Source organism: Malaclemys terrapin, chromosome 4 (assembly GCF_027887155.1).
Source record: "Malaclemys terrapin pileata isolate rMalTer1 chromosome 4, rMalTer1.hap1, whole genome shotgun sequence".
Lineage (NCBI taxonomy): Eukaryota > Metazoa > Chordata > Testudines > Emydidae > Malaclemys > Malaclemys terrapin.
In genome coordinates this window covers 15,393,520-15,414,744 of record NC_071508.1, presented here as the reverse complement: position 1 = coordinate 15,414,744, position 21,225 = coordinate 15,393,520, and the positions used below count along the sequence as shown (strand labels likewise).

General features: G+C 46.6%; 1 protein-coding gene and 1 long non-coding RNA gene across 3 annotated transcripts in view; one reads left to right on the top strand and one right to left on the bottom strand.

Annotated features, from left to right (window-relative positions):
* The window catches only part of TMCC2 (transmembrane and coiled-coil domain family 2), a 68,320-nt gene that overhangs the window by 846 nt on the left and 46,249 nt on the right, over positions 1-21,225 (top strand). For both annotated transcript variants that reach the window (XM_054028081.1, XM_054028082.1), the window contains exon 3: positions 14,746-15,252. In XM_054028081.1, coding sequence (XP_053884056.1) covers positions 14,746-15,252 — 507 coding nt within the window. The remainder of the gene's footprint in view (positions 1-14,745; positions 15,253-21,225) is intronic.
* Positions 5,559-19,648, bottom strand: LOC128837157 (uncharacterized). The gene is made up of 3 exons (XR_008444907.1): positions 19,412-19,648; positions 12,391-12,503; positions 5,559-5,675 (listed from the first exon to the last, which is right to left on the bottom strand). It is a non-coding gene; the product is annotated as an uncharacterized LOC128837157 (long non-coding RNA).

Genomic DNA, 21,225 nt, shown 5'->3' with positions numbered 1-21,225 from the left:
TCTTCAAGGTCTCCCAGATTGTACCCACAGAGATGTGTGTATTGGTATTTTAGGTGTTTATAAGCCTGTTCACCAAAACTTTGATTATTAAAAAAATAAAAGGGGAGCTTGATATTGGGTTCAGCTTTGTGGAGATTATGCGATCTGCTGAGCAATGGTACTGGATAAAAATCCTCTGGAAGGGTTTGCCACAGACTGGATAGTGCTTGCAAGAGACAGGATGGTGCAGTAGGTAGAGCACTGGGCTAGGACTCCCGAGACCTGGAGTCTCTTCCTAGCTCTGCCACTGGTGTGGTGAGTGACCCTGGCCACACCACTTTACTTTTCTGTGCCTCTGTTTTCCCTTCTGTAAAATGGGGAGATTGGGAGTTGCCTCTGCTGTAAAGCACTTTGCAACCTACAGCTGATAAGTGCTGTATAATAAGAGCTAGGTATTATCGTTACTAGAGGATAAATTCTTTAAGCTCAAATATGCAGTTGTCTTAGCATAAGGGGGCCTTGGTTTTGATTGTGGGTGCTACAGGTGATGGTAAGGCTGTGGTTTATGGGACATGAAGAGCAAAGGGATAAGTGTTGTGAGTTTATAAATTGATGTTAGTCTTCTTTTAAGAGTCAGGTCTGAACAGTCCTACACCAGCTTCTGATTTAAAGGGGGTTATACTGATGTCATGGAGATCAGAATCTGGCTTTGTGCCAAACATAGTCAGAAGCTGTGGCTTATGTAGGCCTTTCTTGAAGGATGAGGGAACATGGTAGGGCCTTTGTTCTGCAGAAGAACTCAGCAGATCACATTAAATAAAACCCACAGCAGCAGGTACTGCAGAGCTAAACTAGAGAAACACACATCTGGTCTGCTTTGATTAAAGGGCAGCTGCAGTTAGAACAGTGACTAGGAAAAAGGTGCCCCCTTCTCACTCCCCAGAGGTGTTCAGGTCACACTTACATACTGACACCAATAGGTTTTTACTAGCACCGCAAAGCTCTGGGAGAGAGAGAGAGAGCTGGGTTCTGTTTTGCCTTGCACATCACCATTGGAGCTGCTGGCTAATCACTTCCGATTTGTCACTGGCAGTGATGCAAGAAGCAGAAAGGGCACTGTTGGAGGTCCCAGGTGGAGTTTACAGCCTGACATTTAGCCAAGTCCCCCTTTGATTTGAAACATGAGCAGTACTGATCAGTAGTCATTGAAAAAGGGGGATAAATAGGAAATCTGACTTAGTCAGAATATTAGCCTCTGCAAAAATAAAGTAACTGCACTTCAAAAATCTCCATGCACTACTCTACATTTCACTGCATCTAAACAATGTTCTCATCTCTAGGTTGATAAAGTAAGGCATTCATCATAATACTTAACTTTAGTGCTTTTCATTGATCAGTTTCAATGTGCTTTACAAAGGTGTGCCAGTAGCTGCAAATGGGGAAACTGAGACCCAGAATGCCAGGGGCTCAGTTTGTGTAAATCATTGTTTCATTGGCTTATTATGAGAGCTACACTGAATTATACCTGCTGATGATCTGGCCCAGAGAATTTAAACAACTTGACCAAGTTCACACAGTGAACCATGAATGGTACCTAGGTGTCATGGCTTCCAGTCCAGTGCTTCAGCCATATGCGCCAATGTCTGCCAGTTACCCAAAGGCAGATGTGAAATGAAAATGTCCATTAGGTTAATGTTCATTGTTACACATGCTCATTCTTGGAGTTGTGGAGCTCTCTGCTGTTGGCTCTTTTCAGCTGCTGTTGTGCTTTAGGAGTTACTGAAATGACCTGCACCTGTCACTGCTGCCCTATAAACAGCAATGAATGAAGCTGTTAAGAGCTATGTGTAAGACAGATGACCAGAGCCCCCAGTGGTATGCTTTTAGAAGCATGTTCACCTGGCATGCAGCCTCACTCACCCTGAGCACTTCCAAAGTAGCACTTGCTGGCTGACTCCTTTGATGGACACTTGGTCTTCTGCTCGTGTGGCAATTTGAGCAGCTCCATGCACGCTTGAGCCAACTGCTCAGCTGTTCTGATTGTGCCTGCAGTGAATGGTGTTCATGCTGTAGGGCCAAAGGTGGGGTCAGAAAAATGTGAGGAGAGAAGGCAACAAATAGGAGGAGGGACCAGGGAAACAGAGCAGAGGCTGAAGTGGGTGGGAGGACCCCCCCTAAAGAGAGGAAGGGGGAAAAGCAGGCAAGAGAGGAGGGGATGGAGAATAGTTATGGGGAGGTAACAGGGAGAGACAGTGGGCAAGCTGCCCCACACCATCCCCTGCTAGTTCATTTCATCCTGAACTGGGGCAGCCACTTATAAGGGCTGAGAGGGGAGATCAATCTCAATGGCTTATTTAGCCCTTGGCTCCTGTACTGAGACTGCCGGCTATGCTACTTATGGTGGCTTTGTGCTGTGGACTGAGACCCATCCCTCCAAATAATCTCAGAGGATACTGATCAGATGTTAACTTTTGGTCACCAGTGGCTTATGCTGCATTTGTGCTGGCAACCTGGAAACAAAAGGCTCCCTTCTAGTCCCCTTACTTCTCTGATCCCCCTCACTGAAAATGCATGGCAGATTTTCTTTTACAAGTATTAATCCAGTTCTTTTGGTATGAGCAAGCTTCTCATGACAAAAAAAAAAAAAAAGTTCTGGCAAGAAGCAGAGCAGATGTGGGACACAATTCTGCTTAAAATTATGTTGGGTGGTAGATATTTCTGAGCTCTGCAGCAAAAAGGCTGAATCCATACAATACTGCAAAAGAAAGCATTCAGGTCTTTTACTATAAGACAGTAGGCTGGGTGTTCTGTGGGGGGGATGCATCATAAAGGCATTTTACTCCTTAGATCTCATTCCTGCCTTTCTCTAGGCAGCTATGATCCGAGTATATTCTCTCTTCCCCCCCCCCCCCCCCCCCATAATTGGATGAATTTGATGGCCACAGAAACCAGGGGCTGAATGTTTAAACCAGCCAGGGTTTTGATCTAAAATCATCACCACCTCCATCTTCATGGTCCCTTTCTCTCCCCTTGGGTTTGACCTTGGAAGTTAAGAGCAGCTGGGAAGCTGAAGGCTTCATCCTGAGTTGCACTCCTCTCCTTGGGCCTGATTGCAAGCCCGTGGAAGTCAGTGGAAAGCCTCCCATTGACTTCAGCGAGCTCTAGAACAGGCCTCTTTTGCGCTGCTCCCATGTGCAAAGGGAGCAGGAAGCAGCCAGATCCCCGCTGCTCATTCCCACGCTGCTGCAGGGGAGTTCTGCAGAGCCAGTGTAGACAGCTCTGGCACCACACCCCATCCTGGGGCAAGGGGAACGGCCAGAGTACACTGTGCCATGGCAGTCTCCAGCTGGTGGGGAGTCCTTTGGAAGCCTTTGCCAGCTGGCAGAGTAGAGCAGTCCCTGAGTTGGACATCACTGAGATCTGGGCTTGAAGCTGACAGTGCCTGGGTGCAACTCCCAAGGGAATCAGAGGCAGCTCCCTGGCTGTAATGGAGGAGACAGTTTGGGCCTAGAGTGAGATCAGGATCAGACCCCTTGCAAACAGAGTCTGATCCAAAGCACATTGGAGTCAATGGAAAGACCTACAGTGGCTTCTGTGGGCATTGGCTCAGGTCTGTGGAGCCCAACTCAGTTGGAACCTAGACTTTACTCAGGAAAAACACTCATGGGGGCCAAACCCTGAACTCTTTACTCAGCTTTTACTCTTGCTCTTTTATTCCTTATTCATGTGGGTCTGTGTTTTTGGCACCTGCCAGGAGTCCCCCTCTTCCACATCCCCCTCCTAGAGAACCTTTCAAGGCCCCCCATTGCAGTTCCAGCCAGAGATGATGGATGCTCCTGACCCATGGGTTGCCCAGAGAGGGAGATAAGACTTTTCCTTCCACCCCCCACAAAAGCCATCACCCCCGTGTACGTTGGAATTCACTCCCTTGCATCAGCCATTTACATGCATTTTTTGGTTTCAAAGCACACCATGAAGGTAAGTTAAGTCCCCACCAGTTACCTGAACGTCCCTGCGGTCAAATAGCCTGAACAGAAGCACTTTAGTCACTGGAATGGTCTGATTTAATCAAATGCTGCTTGGCTCAAGGCACAGATTTTATATGGAGATATGCCTCTCTCCTAGAACTGGAAGGAACCCCAAAAGATCATGGAGTCCAGCCTCCTGCCTTCACTAGCAGGACCAAGTACTGATTTTGCCCCAGAGCCTGAAGCAGCCCCCTCAAGGATTGAACTCAACCCCAGGTTTAGCAGGCCAATGCTGAAACCACTGAGCTATCCCTCCCCCCAATCTTTCCAGTTCCCTCTGCCTCTCACGCACACAGAGGGGATTGTGCCGCATGACTCCGGCTAATGTCAACCACCGTTTCAAAAGCGTGGGGGTGTGAGTAGGTTCTCTATAACAATTCACACTGCTCAGAGGCAAGAACTCCAGGCAGTTAATTAATAATGAGGACGTTTTCCTTCCATATCATGTTTCAACCAAGGATCTCAAATCACTTTACAAGTGTTAATAATTCATGCTCACATAGCTTGGGGAGGTATGTCTGAATGATGATGATCATCATTTCCCATTTTACAGATTGGGACACTGAGACAGGAAGTGTCCTGCCTAAAGTCACACAGCAAGTCAGGAATAGAACACAGGGGTCCTGACTCTAAGTTCCCTGCTATAAGCAACTGACCACACTCTAAATCAGTTGAAGTCTTGCTCATTGGGGGTGGGGAGGCATGGAATAGATTAACAGGGTGGCACACAAGTTCATTTCACAAGTCTGGTACATCTGGAGGTTCTGGGTTCAAATGTGAATTACATCACAAATGATGTGTGAGTGGTCTCAGCCTAATGCAAAAGTACCTTGCACTTGTGGGGCTGCAGTCTCTGTATGGGGAAGCCCTGTTTTCCTTTCCTTGCTCAGGATGGTGTTGCATTGACAGACTAGCAATTGGAGGAAGCTTGTACAGTGCTTCTCCATATCACCCTCTCGCTTTCATGAGCATTAACATTTCCAGGCTTTCATTGTTAAAGGCCTCTCTGAGGCTTGCTGGCAAAATGTATCTACATGCCTTATCTAGGAGGAAGCCCCAAGTTAACTGAACCTTCCACAGGATTCCAGATCTCTTGGGCTCATCAGCGTGCCCTTGTTCCTTCATGTTCTCCTTTCATGCATCCTACCTCACACAAGATGAAATTCACCCCTGTGCAGTGAGCGGTCACAAAAACCTGTGCCACTAGAATCCCACTTGAGCCTTCCAGAGAGGGCCAGGGGGATGGTGCACAGGTCTTGGGCTGCACAGGGGAAAATTTCACCCACATGGTCAGGTTTAGAACCGTGAATCCCATTTACACATTATTCCCCCTGCTACTGCTCACTTTGAATGTCCCTTGCAGTGCAGGAACTCACCCTTGTCCATTAATAACATTCCATTGAAGCCAACAGTGTTCTGGATAGGTCTAGTACATTCAACAAGAGAGGCTGCATTCAGCCACACAACCAGGGCAATTGACCTGCTTAACCTAGGACAACGAAAATACAGGTGTGTTGCTGTCCTTGGGCCTCTGTGCTGGCAACAGTGCTTCGCGCCAGGTGCATTCAGCCTAAACATACCTACGACATTCATCAGCATCCAAGCAGTTAAGCCGGCCTTGCTTTCACCTCTCAGCGAGGAAAAAAATTCTCTTCATTTCTTTGGAGTCTGTTCAGAAAACAAATAGGTGACAGGAAAGGGTAAAATGCTTGTGGGTTGAGAGGAATTGCATTTCTTACCATACAGACCTAGCTGTTTTAATGCACAGGGCAGGAGATGAGGGCATGGCCAAAGTCTTAATTTCTTTGCAGCCCTTCTTCAAATTTCACTCCAAGTTTGGAGTTTCAGCAGGGTCACAGCATTATTGAAAAATAATTACAGGTGCCAAAGATTCTATTTTACATAGATTCTTATAGTGCGCTCATCACAGGAGTATCAGCACCTTCCAGTAATGCACTGAACAATGTGATTTACATCTGTCACGTTTGTTCTCTCATCCTCTTCCTGGGGGAGAAGCGTGCATACAGGAATGTCTTGTTTTGGATAATATATGTGTATACACCTATTGCTATATATTATTGTTTAAGTCACTGCCATCTTATTTTTCATATGAATGTGGTGCAGGTGAAAGGGAGCAGACGGCCGAGCACTGGCACCTGTCTTTCCAAAGGATAGGCAGGGCATAGGCAGCAGCAATATCCAGAGCCGACAAGAGGGGGGAAGCCTGTACAAATTATCAGGGCCCGGTGATCCAGAAGGGGGCCCGGCTTCCCCCCCCTCGTCGGCCCTGTTTAGCTAGTCCGCCCTTGCTGGGGGGCCCCCCAAAAATTTTTCACCGGGGCCTGAACCTGCTCTCGGCGGCCCTGGCAATATCTAATCAAGTTTCCATGTGGAAACATTGCCACTGTGTCCAGTTGGTCATTGACATTTTGGAAGAGATCAGTGGTTCTGTTGGGGTTACCCATCCTCCAACTGAAACCTGCAGGAGGGAAGCAATTGAGCAACCAGCAGACACTCAGAGACCATTCGAAGGATTTAATGGGGCCTGTTTGATTTTCCACTAGAGTTGCTAGCTATTCCTATATTAGCCTGGTCCCTGACCTCTCAGGGTTAGAGGTGAGTTGATTGTCCATGGACACGCAATCTGAAACGGTCTTAAAGAATTAAGTCTTCTATTTGGGATGATATTTGCCCCTGTGCGAGCACCAGCGTCTATATACCATTGAAGTCCCAACTGGGACAGGAGAGCAGCATGGCTCAATGGATAGATCACAGGTCTAGGAGTCAGAAAACCTGCATTCTGTTCCCAGCTCTGCCACAGATGTGATGTGGGAACCTGGACAAGTCCCATCCCCTCTTTGTACCTCAGTTTCCCTCACAACTTTTGTCTTTCTGTTTAGCTCTTTGGAAAAGGAAGCGTCTCTCACGATGTGTCTTTACAGTGCCTAGCACTTTGGGGCCCCAATTTTGATTTTATTAAAGTGGGACTTACGTGGTGTATGAAGACTGTGCTTTCGGCCACGGCAGCAGATCTTGAGTGAGAGATTTAAATATACAAAGGAATACACAAGCAGGAGGTTTGGATGACTGATAAGATATCTGAACTCCCAGCCGTCCCTTAGTAGTTACAAAATTCCTGTTTCTTCATTTGTGTTTGATAACATTTTAACAATTGGTTTTATCAATGTGTAAGTAGCTAACAGGAGAATAGGCTGAAGCACTCTTTTTAATCCAGTACTGTTTTCAAATAAGGCAAAAACCTTTGCTTTAACCCGGCCAAAGCTAGTAACAATTCAGGCCCGATTCTCCTGTTGTATGCACACTAGTGTAAACCAGGAGTAACTCCGGTGAAGTCAATAGAATCAAAACTAGTGTAAGTGAGAGGAGAATCAAGGCCTTTGTATTGAAAAAAGCCCAAAGCATGATTGCTAGATCTTTGAAACCCAAGAGATTTGTACATTAGTTACTTTTTGAAACCGTGGATTTGTGTTTTTTAAACCAAACAGATTGCCATGGATTTTTTGGCCTTGATTCATAGATATTTTGGATGATATTCCTCTTAGCAAACTATATTAAACTTTAGCATGAAGGCCTCAGAATCTTAATCCCTTTATGAAACAAAATGACTAAAGTCACCATAGTCTATAAACATTTATGATGGAGATTTTCAAAGGAGATTTGGCCACCCACGGTCTCAGCCTATCTTGCTAACTTTTTAAGGGCTTTTGTTTTTGTTTGTTAAATTGGCTTATTCCGCTTTCTGGGCTAGCCATCTGTAAAGTTAAGTTTTGAAAAACAAAGCTGTTTTCTCTGACATTTGAGCACCAACCATTTCCCAACCTACTGCTAAACAAGAATCTAGTAAACAATTTTGGTGTTATTTTCTATTCCTTTCAGATTAAAGTATATAGGGCCAAACCTTCAAGTCCTTACTGAGGCAGAACTCACTGGAAACAAGTGGAAGTTTTAACCAAGTAAAAACCAAACAAGGACTCAAATCTTTGACTCACGTGTATTTAAAAGCCAATTTTTTTTTTTTAAACCACACTTATTTTGGTCAATTTCCTTGTAGATTCCTTTACTTTTACAAGACTTCAATGTAGCACTGAATCTGCCCCATCCAACACAACAATACCATGATCCTGACTTTCTCTGCATGCAGATCTCCTTTAAATTCCTTTGAGCATCCTGTGTGTAAAGCCCCTTGAAAATTTGGGATGATGTAATCACCAGGATGAATTTTTTTTAGGACAAGTTTTAGGCCAAAATGATTTGTTATGCTTAGAACCTACAGGGGACACGGGGAGGTGGGGGAGGAGGAAAAGAGAAACACCACTCAGACACCACACAGGCCAGAATTGAAGTCCTGCCTCATTGAAATAAAAGGCAAAACTCCCATTGACCTCAATGATAGAGGATTTCACTCCAGATACATACCTGATGTAAACTAGTTTAACTCCGTTATCTTTATAGCTATGCCAGTGTATATCAGTGGAAGATATGGGCCTTGTGTATCCAGTGGAAACACTGATATATAACCTGAACTCATAGATGCTGTCAAAGTAATCCTTCTTTTATTATCTCCCTCCTTCCTCACCTCCTTTTATTTTCTGTGTTACTTTTAAAGCATGCAAATTGGTCATTTCTTTTCCCAGAGAGCTTCTAAAGGGCAAACAAAGAATCTAAATCTACATTCTATCCTGATGGTAAAAATCTGTGGGTTTATGGTTATTATCTAATGCTGTCTCTGTTTCCATAGAGACTCTAAATAGAATAAACTTTAGATCACGATTTCCTGAAGTAGAGAAACAGCACAGCGGATTCGTTACGTTTTTCTCAGATAGAACCTAGGGGATATAATCTGCATTGTGACTGGATAATGAGGGGATTAGAGTTTTTGTCCTATGGTGTAATTGTAGTGGCTAGTGATGTTGTATCAAAGTGCTCTAGTTATCACCCTGGTTCCTTGTAAATATCAGAAGCAGAACCATAATGGACTTAGACACTGGTTTATAAACAGGTTCTTTTTTTGAGGGGGTGGAGTTCTTTTTTTGGCCATCCATGAAATATTGCAGTCATCTGCAAGTTCCTGTAGGATTTGTATTGCAAACACAGCTGCCTTTCCAGAATTCAGTGGCTTTTCTGGTTGACCACTTTGGCTAAAAGCAGCTCTTAGTTCTGAGCCCCCATCACATCTTCTCTTCAGGCAGGAGAAAATGTGAGTGTAGGCAAAAGTGATACATCAGCCGTCTTGGAGCAAAATCCTGGCCTCTCTGAAGTAACTAGTAAGACTCCCGTTGCCTCCATAGGGTAAGGATTTCAGTCCTGCAGCCTGAAGTGCTCAAACTAATCACAAAGCAGGGATAGCACAGGTAGTGATGCAGCAGGCTTCCCTCACATTGTCCTGCCAACAAGCCTCAGGTCTGAATTGATATGGAGATGCTGCCCTGAGGGGAAAGAGGATAATCTAGCTACCATAGCTCATTCAGCCCCCTGCCAATGAGAATGGTGGGTTGTGAGATGGGGTCATCTGTCCTACCAGGAGCTGGACTGAAACCCACCAAGCCCATTTCACTGAGGCCTCTGAGCAGCCATCCCAGGGTGACCAGACAGCAAGTGTGAAAAATCGGGACGGGGGTGGGGGGGTAATAGGAACCTATATAAGAAAAAGACCCAAAAATCGGGATATCTGGTCACCCTAAGCCATCCAATGGCAGCAACCTTCAATCACCAGCTGGATATGAATTGGTGATGTGGAGGTTGAAGGCAATCAGCCAAATCCTGATCTCACTTAAACAGGTACAAATCTGGGCATTACATTGACTATTGGAGTCACTCTGGCTTTATACTGGTGTAACCAGGGAGTTTTCTACACCTGAAAATTAGTCCAGAATAAGGTAGGATGTGAATTTGCAAGCAGATTCTAAATCCACTTTGTGGAACAAGAGTGCCTTATTCCAAATTAATAAGAGCATCCACACATGCAGTTAATTGGGAATAGCTATTCTGGAATAGCTCCCCTTGTAGAGCAACTTCAAGATCAGAATCTGGCCTGCTATATCCCATTACCAGTTCTTTTCTGTAGCCATTGCTAATGTTCAAGCAATGCATGACCAAACTGATACATCATGCAGAAAGCTTGGTTTTTTGTTTGTTTTTATAATCCACACATAGTGGCCACCCAGCTAATGTCAGAAACTGAGCACCTGTTTAAATCCCTGTAGTCTCTGGGCACGAATAAATGGGTGCACCATACGAGAAGAATGTCTTGGAGCAATTTTGTGCACAGTGTGATGAGCCTTTTGCAGTGTCCAGGTCACCTCATCCACCTGGACCACAAGCTACAGTTTAATCCTTCTAGGCATAGGCAATTGCAGTCTGCCTTTCCAGAAGAAAGTGGAAGATCACATTGGCAGAACTCCAGCCGTTTAATTTCTGGAGCATGTTGATCAGGACAGGTGGTGCGTTGTCATGCATTGGCAGTGAAGTTAAAAAAAAAACACCCTACTAGTAACCATAGTTTTTCTAGCTAAAGAAAAGGTTGGGCTTTTTTATTTTTATATTCTTTTCCTTTATGTTGCAATCATACAGTGAAGATTGCAGGGACTGCATGAATTTTTCAGAGAAAATTGTTAGCCGAGCTTACTTATTTTTGGGCCAGTTCCTGAGGTCCTTCCTTTGTTTTCACTCAGTCCCTTACCTGGGGAAAACTCGCATTGGCTTCTACTGAAGTTAGTTGAGTAAGCAAGAAGTAAAAAATAAAGACCAGATACTCTTATTCTTAGTGGGTAATGCTTTACTCCACAAGTATTCCCATTGACTTCAGTGGAGCTACTCACAGCTTAAGGTCCTGTTCAAGGGGGGCAAATCCTCCACTGGTATAAATTGTCATAGCTCCATTGACTTCAGGGCAGATCCTCCACTTGTGTAAATTGTCCTAGCCCCACTGAAGTCAATGGAGCTATGACAATTTACACCAGTGGAGGATCTGCCCTGAAATGAATAAAGGTATCACAAATAAGCACCTCCGGGGGTGGCTGATTGCCTTCAACAACAGTTTTGCCTGGGAAGGCCTGCAGGAGTTGGTCTGTAATTTATAACATATCCTGCCTTGCAATGGGCGTGGAGGAGTGGTAGCTGAGTTTTCTTCTGCAAGCTTAGCCATGGTGTGACAAGATTCTGCCTGAAAAGTGGGTTTCCCAGCTGGGCTCCGGGGGGGGTGGAGGGGGGGGAATTAAACCCTAATCCTGCAGTCCTGACATTGCCTCCTTGTGCTTGCACAGATGATCTTTGATTTCACTAGCACTCTGTAGGGACACAGGGGTTCTCCTGTGCAGAGCGGAGAGCAGGATCAGGGCCTTAGCTGGTAACCCCTCCAAAGGTTCTGTAGAGAAACCTCACATATGTGTTTGATCATCAGAAATCATTAGGATGAACAGCCTGATTCATGTTCTTGGGGCTTGTGTTAAGAATAAGAATCTTCACAGGGCTGTGAGAAATTTTCACATTGACTAAGATTTAGCGTTTTTAAAAAAGCTATTCCTGTATATCCTAAACTGTTCTTTCCTTATAATGGAGCAGATTCTCTTCTCCACTTCTTGGCTTGGCTAAAATACAGCCAAGTGGTCAAACTTTCCTCACTGCAATACCTATGAAACACCCATGAAATCAGTGAATTTGCATAGGTGAAACTGGAGAATTAGTGCCTAAGTCTTTGGAAGGGGGCATTTAACAAGGCTGCTTACTGAGTAGTCCCTCAGTCAGAATTCCCTTTTCATCAGCCTCCCTCTCCAGGGCCCCTTACAGACCCCCCCTACAACCTCTTATAAGTCCTACAACCCTCTACTTGGGGCTGGTTTAGTGACCACAAACAGTTGAAAACATTTCCACCAATAAAGTCCAACACTGGATCACATTTACCTCCAGCTCTACACTGAGCTCTTCTTCCACAGCCTGTTCTTCACAGGATCACAGCTCATCACTGTCTCTCCCTGAAACTTGACCTTATGGCTCTAACTATCTCCTCTTGCCAGAGAAGGCAGACTATATACTGCCTTCCTCCAGTACACTCCTCCTAATTGGCTGGAAGGGAGGGGAGCCCTACCCCAGCCTTCATTACAAGGCTGCTGATCCCAAGCCCTTAAAGGAACAGTGTGCCGTTTTCCCCCCAGAACCACTTCCTCTCTTCCACTACCAGACCATTTCCCAGGCCTTTGTTCATTTCAGCTCACTGGAATGGGGCCTTCAGGGCACCTCTACTCTGAAAGGGCCAGTGTATCTCGCTACAGGCAGTATGCACAAACCTAGGGTGGGAACCTTGGTGGGGCTTTACAGCGCAGCCACTGTCTTATACATTGAGCGGAAATAAGCCACGGCCTTATACCTGAGTGTAGGGCTGGGATCTCGGGACTGTGGAGTTCTAATCCCAGCTCTGATTCTTATGCCTCTGTTGCCTTGGGAGAGCCAGGTAGCCTTTCTCCATCTTGCTTGTCCTTCCTGTGAAATGGGATTAATGATTTAGAGATGCGCACTGAGGCTTACTTAGAAGTTCATAAGGCACCGGGTAAGTGCCAGCTGTTAGTATTACTGAGCACTGAACCACCTTGACTAGTCTTTGGTGCACTCCAGCTCTAGTGAAAGTGCAGGAACAGATGTTTTGTAGAGCCACAGGGCTGTGATGCTAACAAGAAGTGAACGTCATATGGGAGCCATTCACAGCTGAGCGGAGTGGAGCAGCGACTCACCATGTGTCCGTGTCATCTTTATAGAGAGATGCCAGATTGTTTCTGGCCTCTCCTCTTCCATAACCTTGCCTCATCTTGAATCGTAACTGGCTCCTTTCTATGAGAGCAAAGCCCACTGAATGGTCAGTGGCTGGTGCACTTGCCGTGCCACAACGCTGCCCTCCCTGACTATTGGTGCTGTTACATAAGCGGATAGGGCTATCAGTCTAGCAGGGCCAATATCCTGCCTCCCATGGTGGCCAATTCATAGTGCTTCAAAGGAAGGAGAATCCCTCTGCCCAGATTGCCTGTTGTGCAATGCTGTGTCTGGTAGCTAGAGGAGTAAACTCCTCCCTGACCCCTGCAAGGTGTATCAAAGCTAGGTTTGACTTAAATGTCTGCAACCTGAACTGGTCTGGAGGTTTGGCAATAGCAGCACTTTGTGCTGCTGTTCACAGGACTCTGGCATGTTCTTCTCACAGGCCTGCAGAACTTAGCACCTATTATCTGGGAAGAGCAAGCAGAGATAAGCAACAGGACCGCCACAGGATAGTGCAAATGAGGGAGGCAGTGGTAACGTTCTGCTAAAAGGAGGGGTTCAGGGGTGCAGTGGGGAACTGGATGAAAGGAAAGGCACTAACATTAGGATCTGGTTGGTTTTGCCTCCCAGGATGGGGAGAAGAGGGATCCTTATTGAAATGCAAGGAGGGCAGAGAAGACTTGCAAAAATACAGGGTGTCAAGGCTCCTTCCCCACTCTGAACTTTAGGGTACAGATGTGGGGGCCTGCATGAAAACTTCTAAGCTTAACTACCAGCTTAGATCTGGTCCGCTGCCACCACTCCAATGGGCTAACTCCCTTCCCTGGGTAGCCTTGAGAGACTCTTCCACCAACTCCCTGGTGAACACAGATCCAACCCCTTGGATCTTAAAACAAGGAGAAATTAACCATCCCCCCTCCTTTCTCCCACCAACTCCTGGTGGATCCAGACCCAATCCCCTTGGATCTAAAAACAAGGAAAAATCAATCCGGTTATTAAAAAAGGCTTTTAATTAAAGAAAAAGGTCAACATCATCTCTGTAAAATCAGGATGGAAAATAACTTTACAGGGTAATCAAACTTAAAGAGCCCAGAGGACCCTCCTCTAGCCTTAGGTTCAAAGTTACAGCAAAGAGAGGTAAACACCCCAGCAAAAGGTAATTTACAAGTTGAGAAAACAAAGATAAAACTATCACGCCTTGCCTGGCTATACTTACAAGTTTGAAATATGAGAGACTTGTTCAGAAAGATTTGGAGAGCATGGATTGATGTCTGGTCCCTCTTAGTCCCAAGAGCGAACTCCCACCAAAACAAAGAGCACAAACAAAAGCCTCCCCCCACCAAGATTTGAAAGTATCTTGTCCCCTTATTGGTCCTTTGGGTCAGGTGTCGGCCAGGTTACCTGAGCTTCTTAACCCTTTACAGGTAAAAGGGTTTTGGAGTCTCTGGCCAGGAGGGATTTTATAGTATTGTACAGAGGCGGGCTGTTACCCTTCCCTTTATAGTTATGACACGGGGCTTGAGGAAACTGACATGCAAAAGAAAAACCTGTGTGGGCAGAACACAGACCTGAGAATGCCGAGTTACAGGTGCCACACCAGCCTTCATTCACGTTGTTGTGCCTGCGTGCTGCAAGGAGCTGCTGTCAGCAGCGTGAAATCTTTCTAAAGCACATGCTGAAGTGTCCAGGTACAACACAGTCCCAGCCTTCTGAAAGCCCTCCAGCCATGCAGGGAGGCAGTGTCTTCTTTTACATGATCCCAGTGTTATTTAGTGGATTTCACTGAAGCTGCACCACTTTACACCAGTAGACAATTTGGCCCCAGGGCTGTAATGACATGAAAGAGTATTTTTCATCTGTCATTCCATCACCGTACTATTTAACTGCCATATATGGACTGATTAAGAGCAGGGACATACAATCCAGGGTATAATAATAATGGTTTGTGTGCTTTGTTTTCTTTCCTCTGTCACAGAAAATACAGCAGCTGTCAGAAGGCTCCATGTTTGGCCATGGCCTGAAGCACCTTTTCCACAGTCGCCGCAGGTCACGGGAACGGGAGCACCAGAACTCCCAGGACTCTCTGTCGCAGCACTACGGGATGTCTGACCATGACTCCCCTGATGAGAAGGAACGCTCGCCAGAGATGCACCGTGTCTCCTACGCCATGTCCCTCCACGACCTTCCTGTACGCCCCACTGCCTTCAACAGGGTGCTGCAGCAGATCCGCTCCCGCCCATCCATCAAGAGAGGGAGCAGCTTGCACAGCGGCAGCCGCCGGAGCAAAAGCAGCTCCCTTGATCCCCAGAAAGGCAGCCCCCATCTGGTCCGGAAGGCTCCCCAGGATAGCAGCCTCACAGCCATACTGCATCAGCACCAGGGCCGGCCAAGGTCTTCATCTGCCACAGACACCGCCATCTTGCTGGCTGAAAGTGGGGCTGTGTACCTCCTCCCGGAGGAGTCGGAGTGCCTCGCCGACAAGGTAGGCTAACCGTGGAAAGACTTAAGCCTGGCAGTGCCTGGCCCACTCCCCGCGAGAAATCAAATGAGGCCCGCAGAGTTCTACCATGCTGTGGCCCCATCTTTAATATAGAGGCCAGTCCCAGGATGCAATGGTGTTTATTGATCCAAGTAGCCAGACTGTTGCTGCTGCTACCTGCCGTATCCATGGGCAGTACCTCCACGTTAAAGATGCAGGAGCTGCCGTCTGCTCCATTTTAAGCAAATTAGGTGCGTTCCTCAAGCTCCAGGCAGATTGCCAATGTGACTCTCATTGTTTTGGGCATTAATGCTAGGAAATAAGAGATTGTCTGATGGCTGCAACTGTCAGCGTCTCCGTAGGATTAAACCCTGTAGCACCCTTAATAGGCCCTATTTTTGATGTGGTGGTTGCGCATTGTTCAGAAGGTGAACTAGGGGATTGTTAGAGTCTGCTCTAGAGAGGACATAGGGCCCAAGAGCCTATAGCATGAAGAGTATAGAATGATGGGATCCTATCTGGGGTATCCAGCATCCTGTAGAGAGGTACTCAGCCTGCGCTGCTCCCTGCATGTACCATGTCTGACCCTGTCGCGCCATTGCTTGCTTTGTGGGGAGTGTTGGGATCATCTTTCAGAAGCTCCCCCCTTGCCACCCCAACACACGGAAGCTGTGTCCGGATGTGAGTAGTTTCTGGTCTCCCCGGCTGCTGCCCTTGGAGTTGCTATTTTTGGAAAACCCCTTCATGAAGCATAGTTGCCAGTCGTCCCTTCAGACGGTGATTTCAGGCACAGGAATTCCCAGGGAACTTTGTAGCCAGGAGGCGCTTGATCCAATTCCTCCTGCTGTTAACCAGCCCTGAGTCAATGCAGCAGGACCTGGGGATGGTGTCTGTGGGTGGGAGGGAGCCAGGAGGGAAAATGCACGAGTCCTGCAGTCACACGGAGGACGTCAGAATAAAAGTAAACAGATTGGGTGGGGAGGAATGTGCTTGTCTTCTCCGCCCCCTTCCCCCAGTGGTTGCAGCTTATCTGCAGAAGCATGCCCAGGTCCATGTATTATCCAGAAAGCCTGATGCACCATAACTAGCCGCTTCTCATAGCTCCCATAGTGGCCACTCAGCTAATGTCAGACTGTGGGCTCCTGCTTAATCCCTGTAGTCTCTGGGCGGGAATCTTTTAGCTCATAAAGAGAACATCATCTGCTCAATAACTTCTCCTCCTCCTCCTAGGGTTCGCCTCAATGCCTATTTTTAACTCATAACTCATCTCCCCTTTGCAGTCATTTTGATTTAATGAACTCATCAGCTGGCTTGTTGGGCAGTCATGGTCTTATTTGGCTGGGTGTTTCGTTACACGACACCGTTCTGCTCTGAGTTACTGCTGTGCGAACCTCTTTGGGGAGTGCATGGGTGTAACTGAGACAGGCTTTGGCTCCAGATCGACAGCCTTATGCCTGCTTGCTGATTCAGAGAGTCAAAATTCATAGATTCCAAGGCCAGAAGGGACCACTGTGATCATCTAGTCTGCCCCCCTGTGTAACCCAGGCCAGAGAACTGCCCCAAAGTAATCCCTAGAGCAGAGCATTCAGAAGAGCCATCAATTTGATGTAAAAATTGTCAGTGATGGAGACTCCACCATGACCTTTGGTCAATTTTTCCAGGGGCTATTTACTGTCACCATTAAAAATGTACGCCTTATATCCAGTCTGATAGCTTCAACCCAAGCCCTGATTCTCAGATTGCCCTGCCACTCATGGCCCCTGGGTGCCAGGAATGGGATTCTGCTTCACAGGGTTTTTCAAGTACGCTTCAGAGAGATCTGGCAGCGTATAGGGCTTGATTCTGCACCTTCAAAACCCAGAATTGAAGGCTCAAGCACCTTGCAGGATTGGACCCTTGGGGGATTGGGTCTTAAGCAGCCTCCATATCAGGTGGACGCTAATAGGCAGAGATTTTATTTCTTTCTGTCTGAGATATTCCTAGGGGGGGGGTCTATCATCCTGAGATCTAACGTGGCACCAAAATACCAGTCATGGGTGCACTACAAATGCTTAGCGAGATAGAGTGAACCTTATCAGCTGCACACCCAGATGTGCTGAAGGGATGTCCTTGTGATTGGCTGTTGGAAATCAGGTTTGCTGATGTAAATGCCCCTCAGGCGGAGAGTGTCGTCAGACCATTAGTTCCTCTGGAGCAGGGAGAGAAGAGTCTGAGGTAGGTTTGTACACTCTCCTGAGATAGATTCTAATCCTGCTCCCAATAGCTCCAGTGGGAAGAGGTTCAAGTCTTATGTACAACTCTCCTTCCGTTCCCCAGAGCAATGAGGTGAATAGTTCAGACGGTGCCTAATTGATGTACCAGATCCTGCTCTCATAGCCCACTGCCTCCCCCTTTCCTCCCGTCAACAGCTTCAAAGTGCACACGTTTGACAGAGCCCTGCTGAAAAGTAGAGCACCCCAAGCACCTTTGGAAAGAGGATGCCTTTCCGCCTAGGAAGAAGCTGCTGTAATTATCCCAGTCCGTGAGATGAATTTTAATGCTAGCTAGCAGCTCACCCTAACCAAACAAGCCTGCTGGTTTTGGTGGCTGCCGGCTGTTTCGGCATGTCTCTGGGTGAAATGAAGGTGAGGAATGTGCCATTGCATATTCCCAGGAAGGGGATTTGTGGGAGAGAGAAGGGGATCTTGCGGAGAGCTGTATAAATCCTGCATAAGGACTTTAGCAGCTTTTAAGAACCAAACTGCTACGAGAACAATTGACTGCGTGGTTGTTTCACCCAAGGAGTGCCACGTCACTTGACTGCTAAGCCATCTGTCCCCATGGCTTTTTCTAACACGCTGCCCGTTGTTCCGTGATTAAATTTTCCCATAAAGTAGCTGCAGCAGGGAGGGGAGCAGAGTCAAAGATACAGTTATTTACCATAGGATTGTAAATGGAGAATGCCTGTTAAAGCATCCAGCCCATTCCCCTCCAGTAGGAGGAAATACCCTCATGATAGAGGAGAAGAATTAAACAGCTGCGATGACGGGTTATAGCCCAATGATTAAGAACGGTATGGACTATGGAGTAGAGCACTGGACTGGAAGTCAGAAGACTGGGGCACTATTCCCTGCTCCGCCTGTGACCTGGGCAGTCATGTTACCACTCTGTGCCTCAGTTTCCCCTCCTATCTCTTGTCTCTTTAGGTTGTAAACTCGTTGCAGTGGGACTCTGTCTTGCTCTTTGTGTTTGCAGTGCCCCGTACCATAATAAAACCTAGCTCTTACATAGCGCTTTTCATCCGTAGGTCATAAATTGGGCTATCCTTATAGTTAGAAAGTGTTTCCCAATAACTAACCTAAATCTCCCCCGCTGCAGATTAAGCCCATTACTTCTTGTCCTATCTTCAGTGGCCGTGGAGAACAGTTGTTCACCATCCTCTTTGTAACAGCCCTTAACATATTTGAAGAGTGTTATCAGGTTCCCCCCTCAGTCTTCTTTGCTCAAGACTAAACATATCCATTTTTTTTAACCTTTCCTCATAGGTCAGATTTTCTAAACCTATCATCATTTTTGTCTTTCCTCTGGACTTTCTCCAGTTTGTCCACATATTCCGTAAAGCGTGGTGCCCAGAACTGAACACAATATTCCAGGTGAGGTCTCACCAGTGGTGAATAGAGCAGGACAGATACCTCCTGTGTCTTTCGTATGACACCCCTGCTAATACACCAAGAAGAAGAATAACCATTTTACCAAGTACATTACATGGTTGACTCGTGTTCAAGTTGTGATCCACGATAAGTCCCAGATCCTTTTCAGCAATCCTACTGCCTAACCAGCTAGTCCCGTTTTGATATTGTGCTTTTGATTTTTCCTTCCTCCGGGCAGTACTTTGCACTTCATTTTATTGAATTTCTTCTTGTTGATTTCAGACCAATTCTTCAATTTGTCGAGGTTGTTTTAAATTCTAATCCTGTCCTCCAAAGTGCTTGCAACTTCTCCCAGCCTGGTGTCATCCACAGATTTTATAAGCATACTCTTCCCTCCATTATCCAACTAATTAATGAACATTTTGAATAGTACTGGACTCAGGACATACCCCTGCTGGACCCCATTATATACATCCTCCTGGTTTGAGATAACTACTCTTTCAGTACGATCTTTCAACCAGTTTTGCACCCACCTTATGGTAATTTCATCCACACCACGTTGCTCTAGTTTGCTTATGAGGATGTCATGTTGCGACTGCGTCAAAATCAGAATCTACCGCTTCTCCCCTTGCCACTAGGCCAGTAACCCTGTCAAAGAAGGAAATTTGGTTGGTTTGGCCCTGTTTGTTCTTGACAAATCCATGGATCCTCACTCCCATTCTTGAGCTCTAACTACCAGAAATACATTCCTCCCAGAGCTGACAACAGAACCCAGGAATCCTGGCTCCTAATCTTCTGTGTTAACCACTAAACCACACTGTCTCCCACGCTAAGATATAAGATCCAGGAATCCTGACTCCTGTTCCCTGCTCTAACTACCAGACTTCACATCCTCTCCAGAATTGGGAACAAAACCTGGAAGTCCTGACACCTGCATCTAATCTTCACTTTCCCTCTCTCTCATTGTAAACAAACAGCTGTGTCTGCCTGGAGCAGAAGACCTGGAGAGCCGCTGGCTCTTGCTACAGTGAGTCCGAGCTTGGAAAGACATCAAGGATGCCAGCTTGTTTATTTGCCTGGAAGGGATTGGGATAAGCAAGGGCTGCATTTATAGCCAATTGTTTTAAAGATGAAATTCTGGGTCCCAGAAAGAGCGAGAGCTCTGGGTTTTTTTATTATTATAGCAGGACCCAGAGACCTCAATCAGGATTGGGGCCGCACTATGCTGGGCACTGTACCAAAAATCTCTGTCCCAAGGAACTTACTTATCATGAGAATACTTCCTACTGGAAAAATTAGCGTTTGGCAGGAGAGATGTGAGCAGATGCATTGGAACCCCTGCCACTCCACTCTGTGCCCCCACAAGCATCCAGAAGGTATGGAGGGAAAGGGGAAATGGACCACGTTCCATCCCAGCAGCCAGCCATGCAGGGGAGGAGTGGAAAGTGCTATAGGGCCAGCTGATGATCATTTCCATTTCTCTGTTGTGTCACTTCCTTCAGATCCATTTCATCATTAGCCCTTATTGTGTCATTAGTTTTTTTATTATTTTCTTTCTTTCTTTCTTTCTTTCATTATTAGTTGTTTGTTATTACGATGCAGCCAGCTTGGCATGAGCTACCGAATGGGGTGCACGGTTAATAAAATCAATCCAGCGACCCCCCAAGACCTTACATCCTTGGATTTGCAAAAAGGCCTTGATCCTGGAAGTCCTAGCACCAGGCTCAGCAGGGCGTGCAGGGTGCTGGTTGTGCTCCCAGGCATGCGTGAGCAGAGGCTGTGTAAGGTTGTGTGCTGTGTGTAGCACAGTGCATTGAGCATGCCCACCCTTGCATGCCCACTTTCTTACTTGGCAGAGTGCAGGTTTAAAAAGGGAGCGTGGACCTGGGTGTGTCTCAGGAGGCTTGGGCTCAAGTGGGACCCATATCCTGCTTAATGGGCGCCAAGCTCCATGCTCCTATCTCAGGCTTCCTCCTGCTCCGGTGGTAGCATCTCATTAATGCAAGATCCAGGTCCCCCACACTCCCCTGCCCTGTTCAGCACAGTGCATGGAGTATTCCCTGCCTACATGGTACAGGATCAAGCACACAGGGTAAGGGGTTGAGTCTCCTACCTCCAGACCTCAGGCACCTGTTAGCCGAGATTTCCTGAAGGCTTTCATCCTGGATCAGCAAAAAACACAGCCAACAGGAATATGCAGACAGGGTAAGTGGCTGCAAATTGGGACCGTCCAAAGTGATTTTTAAATTGCTTTGCACGTAGCTAATAGAGAGGATGATATTTCCAGCTAGCATTTAGCCGTCTTAATTATGAAACAGTGCAGATTAACACAGCTGCACAGCACTCT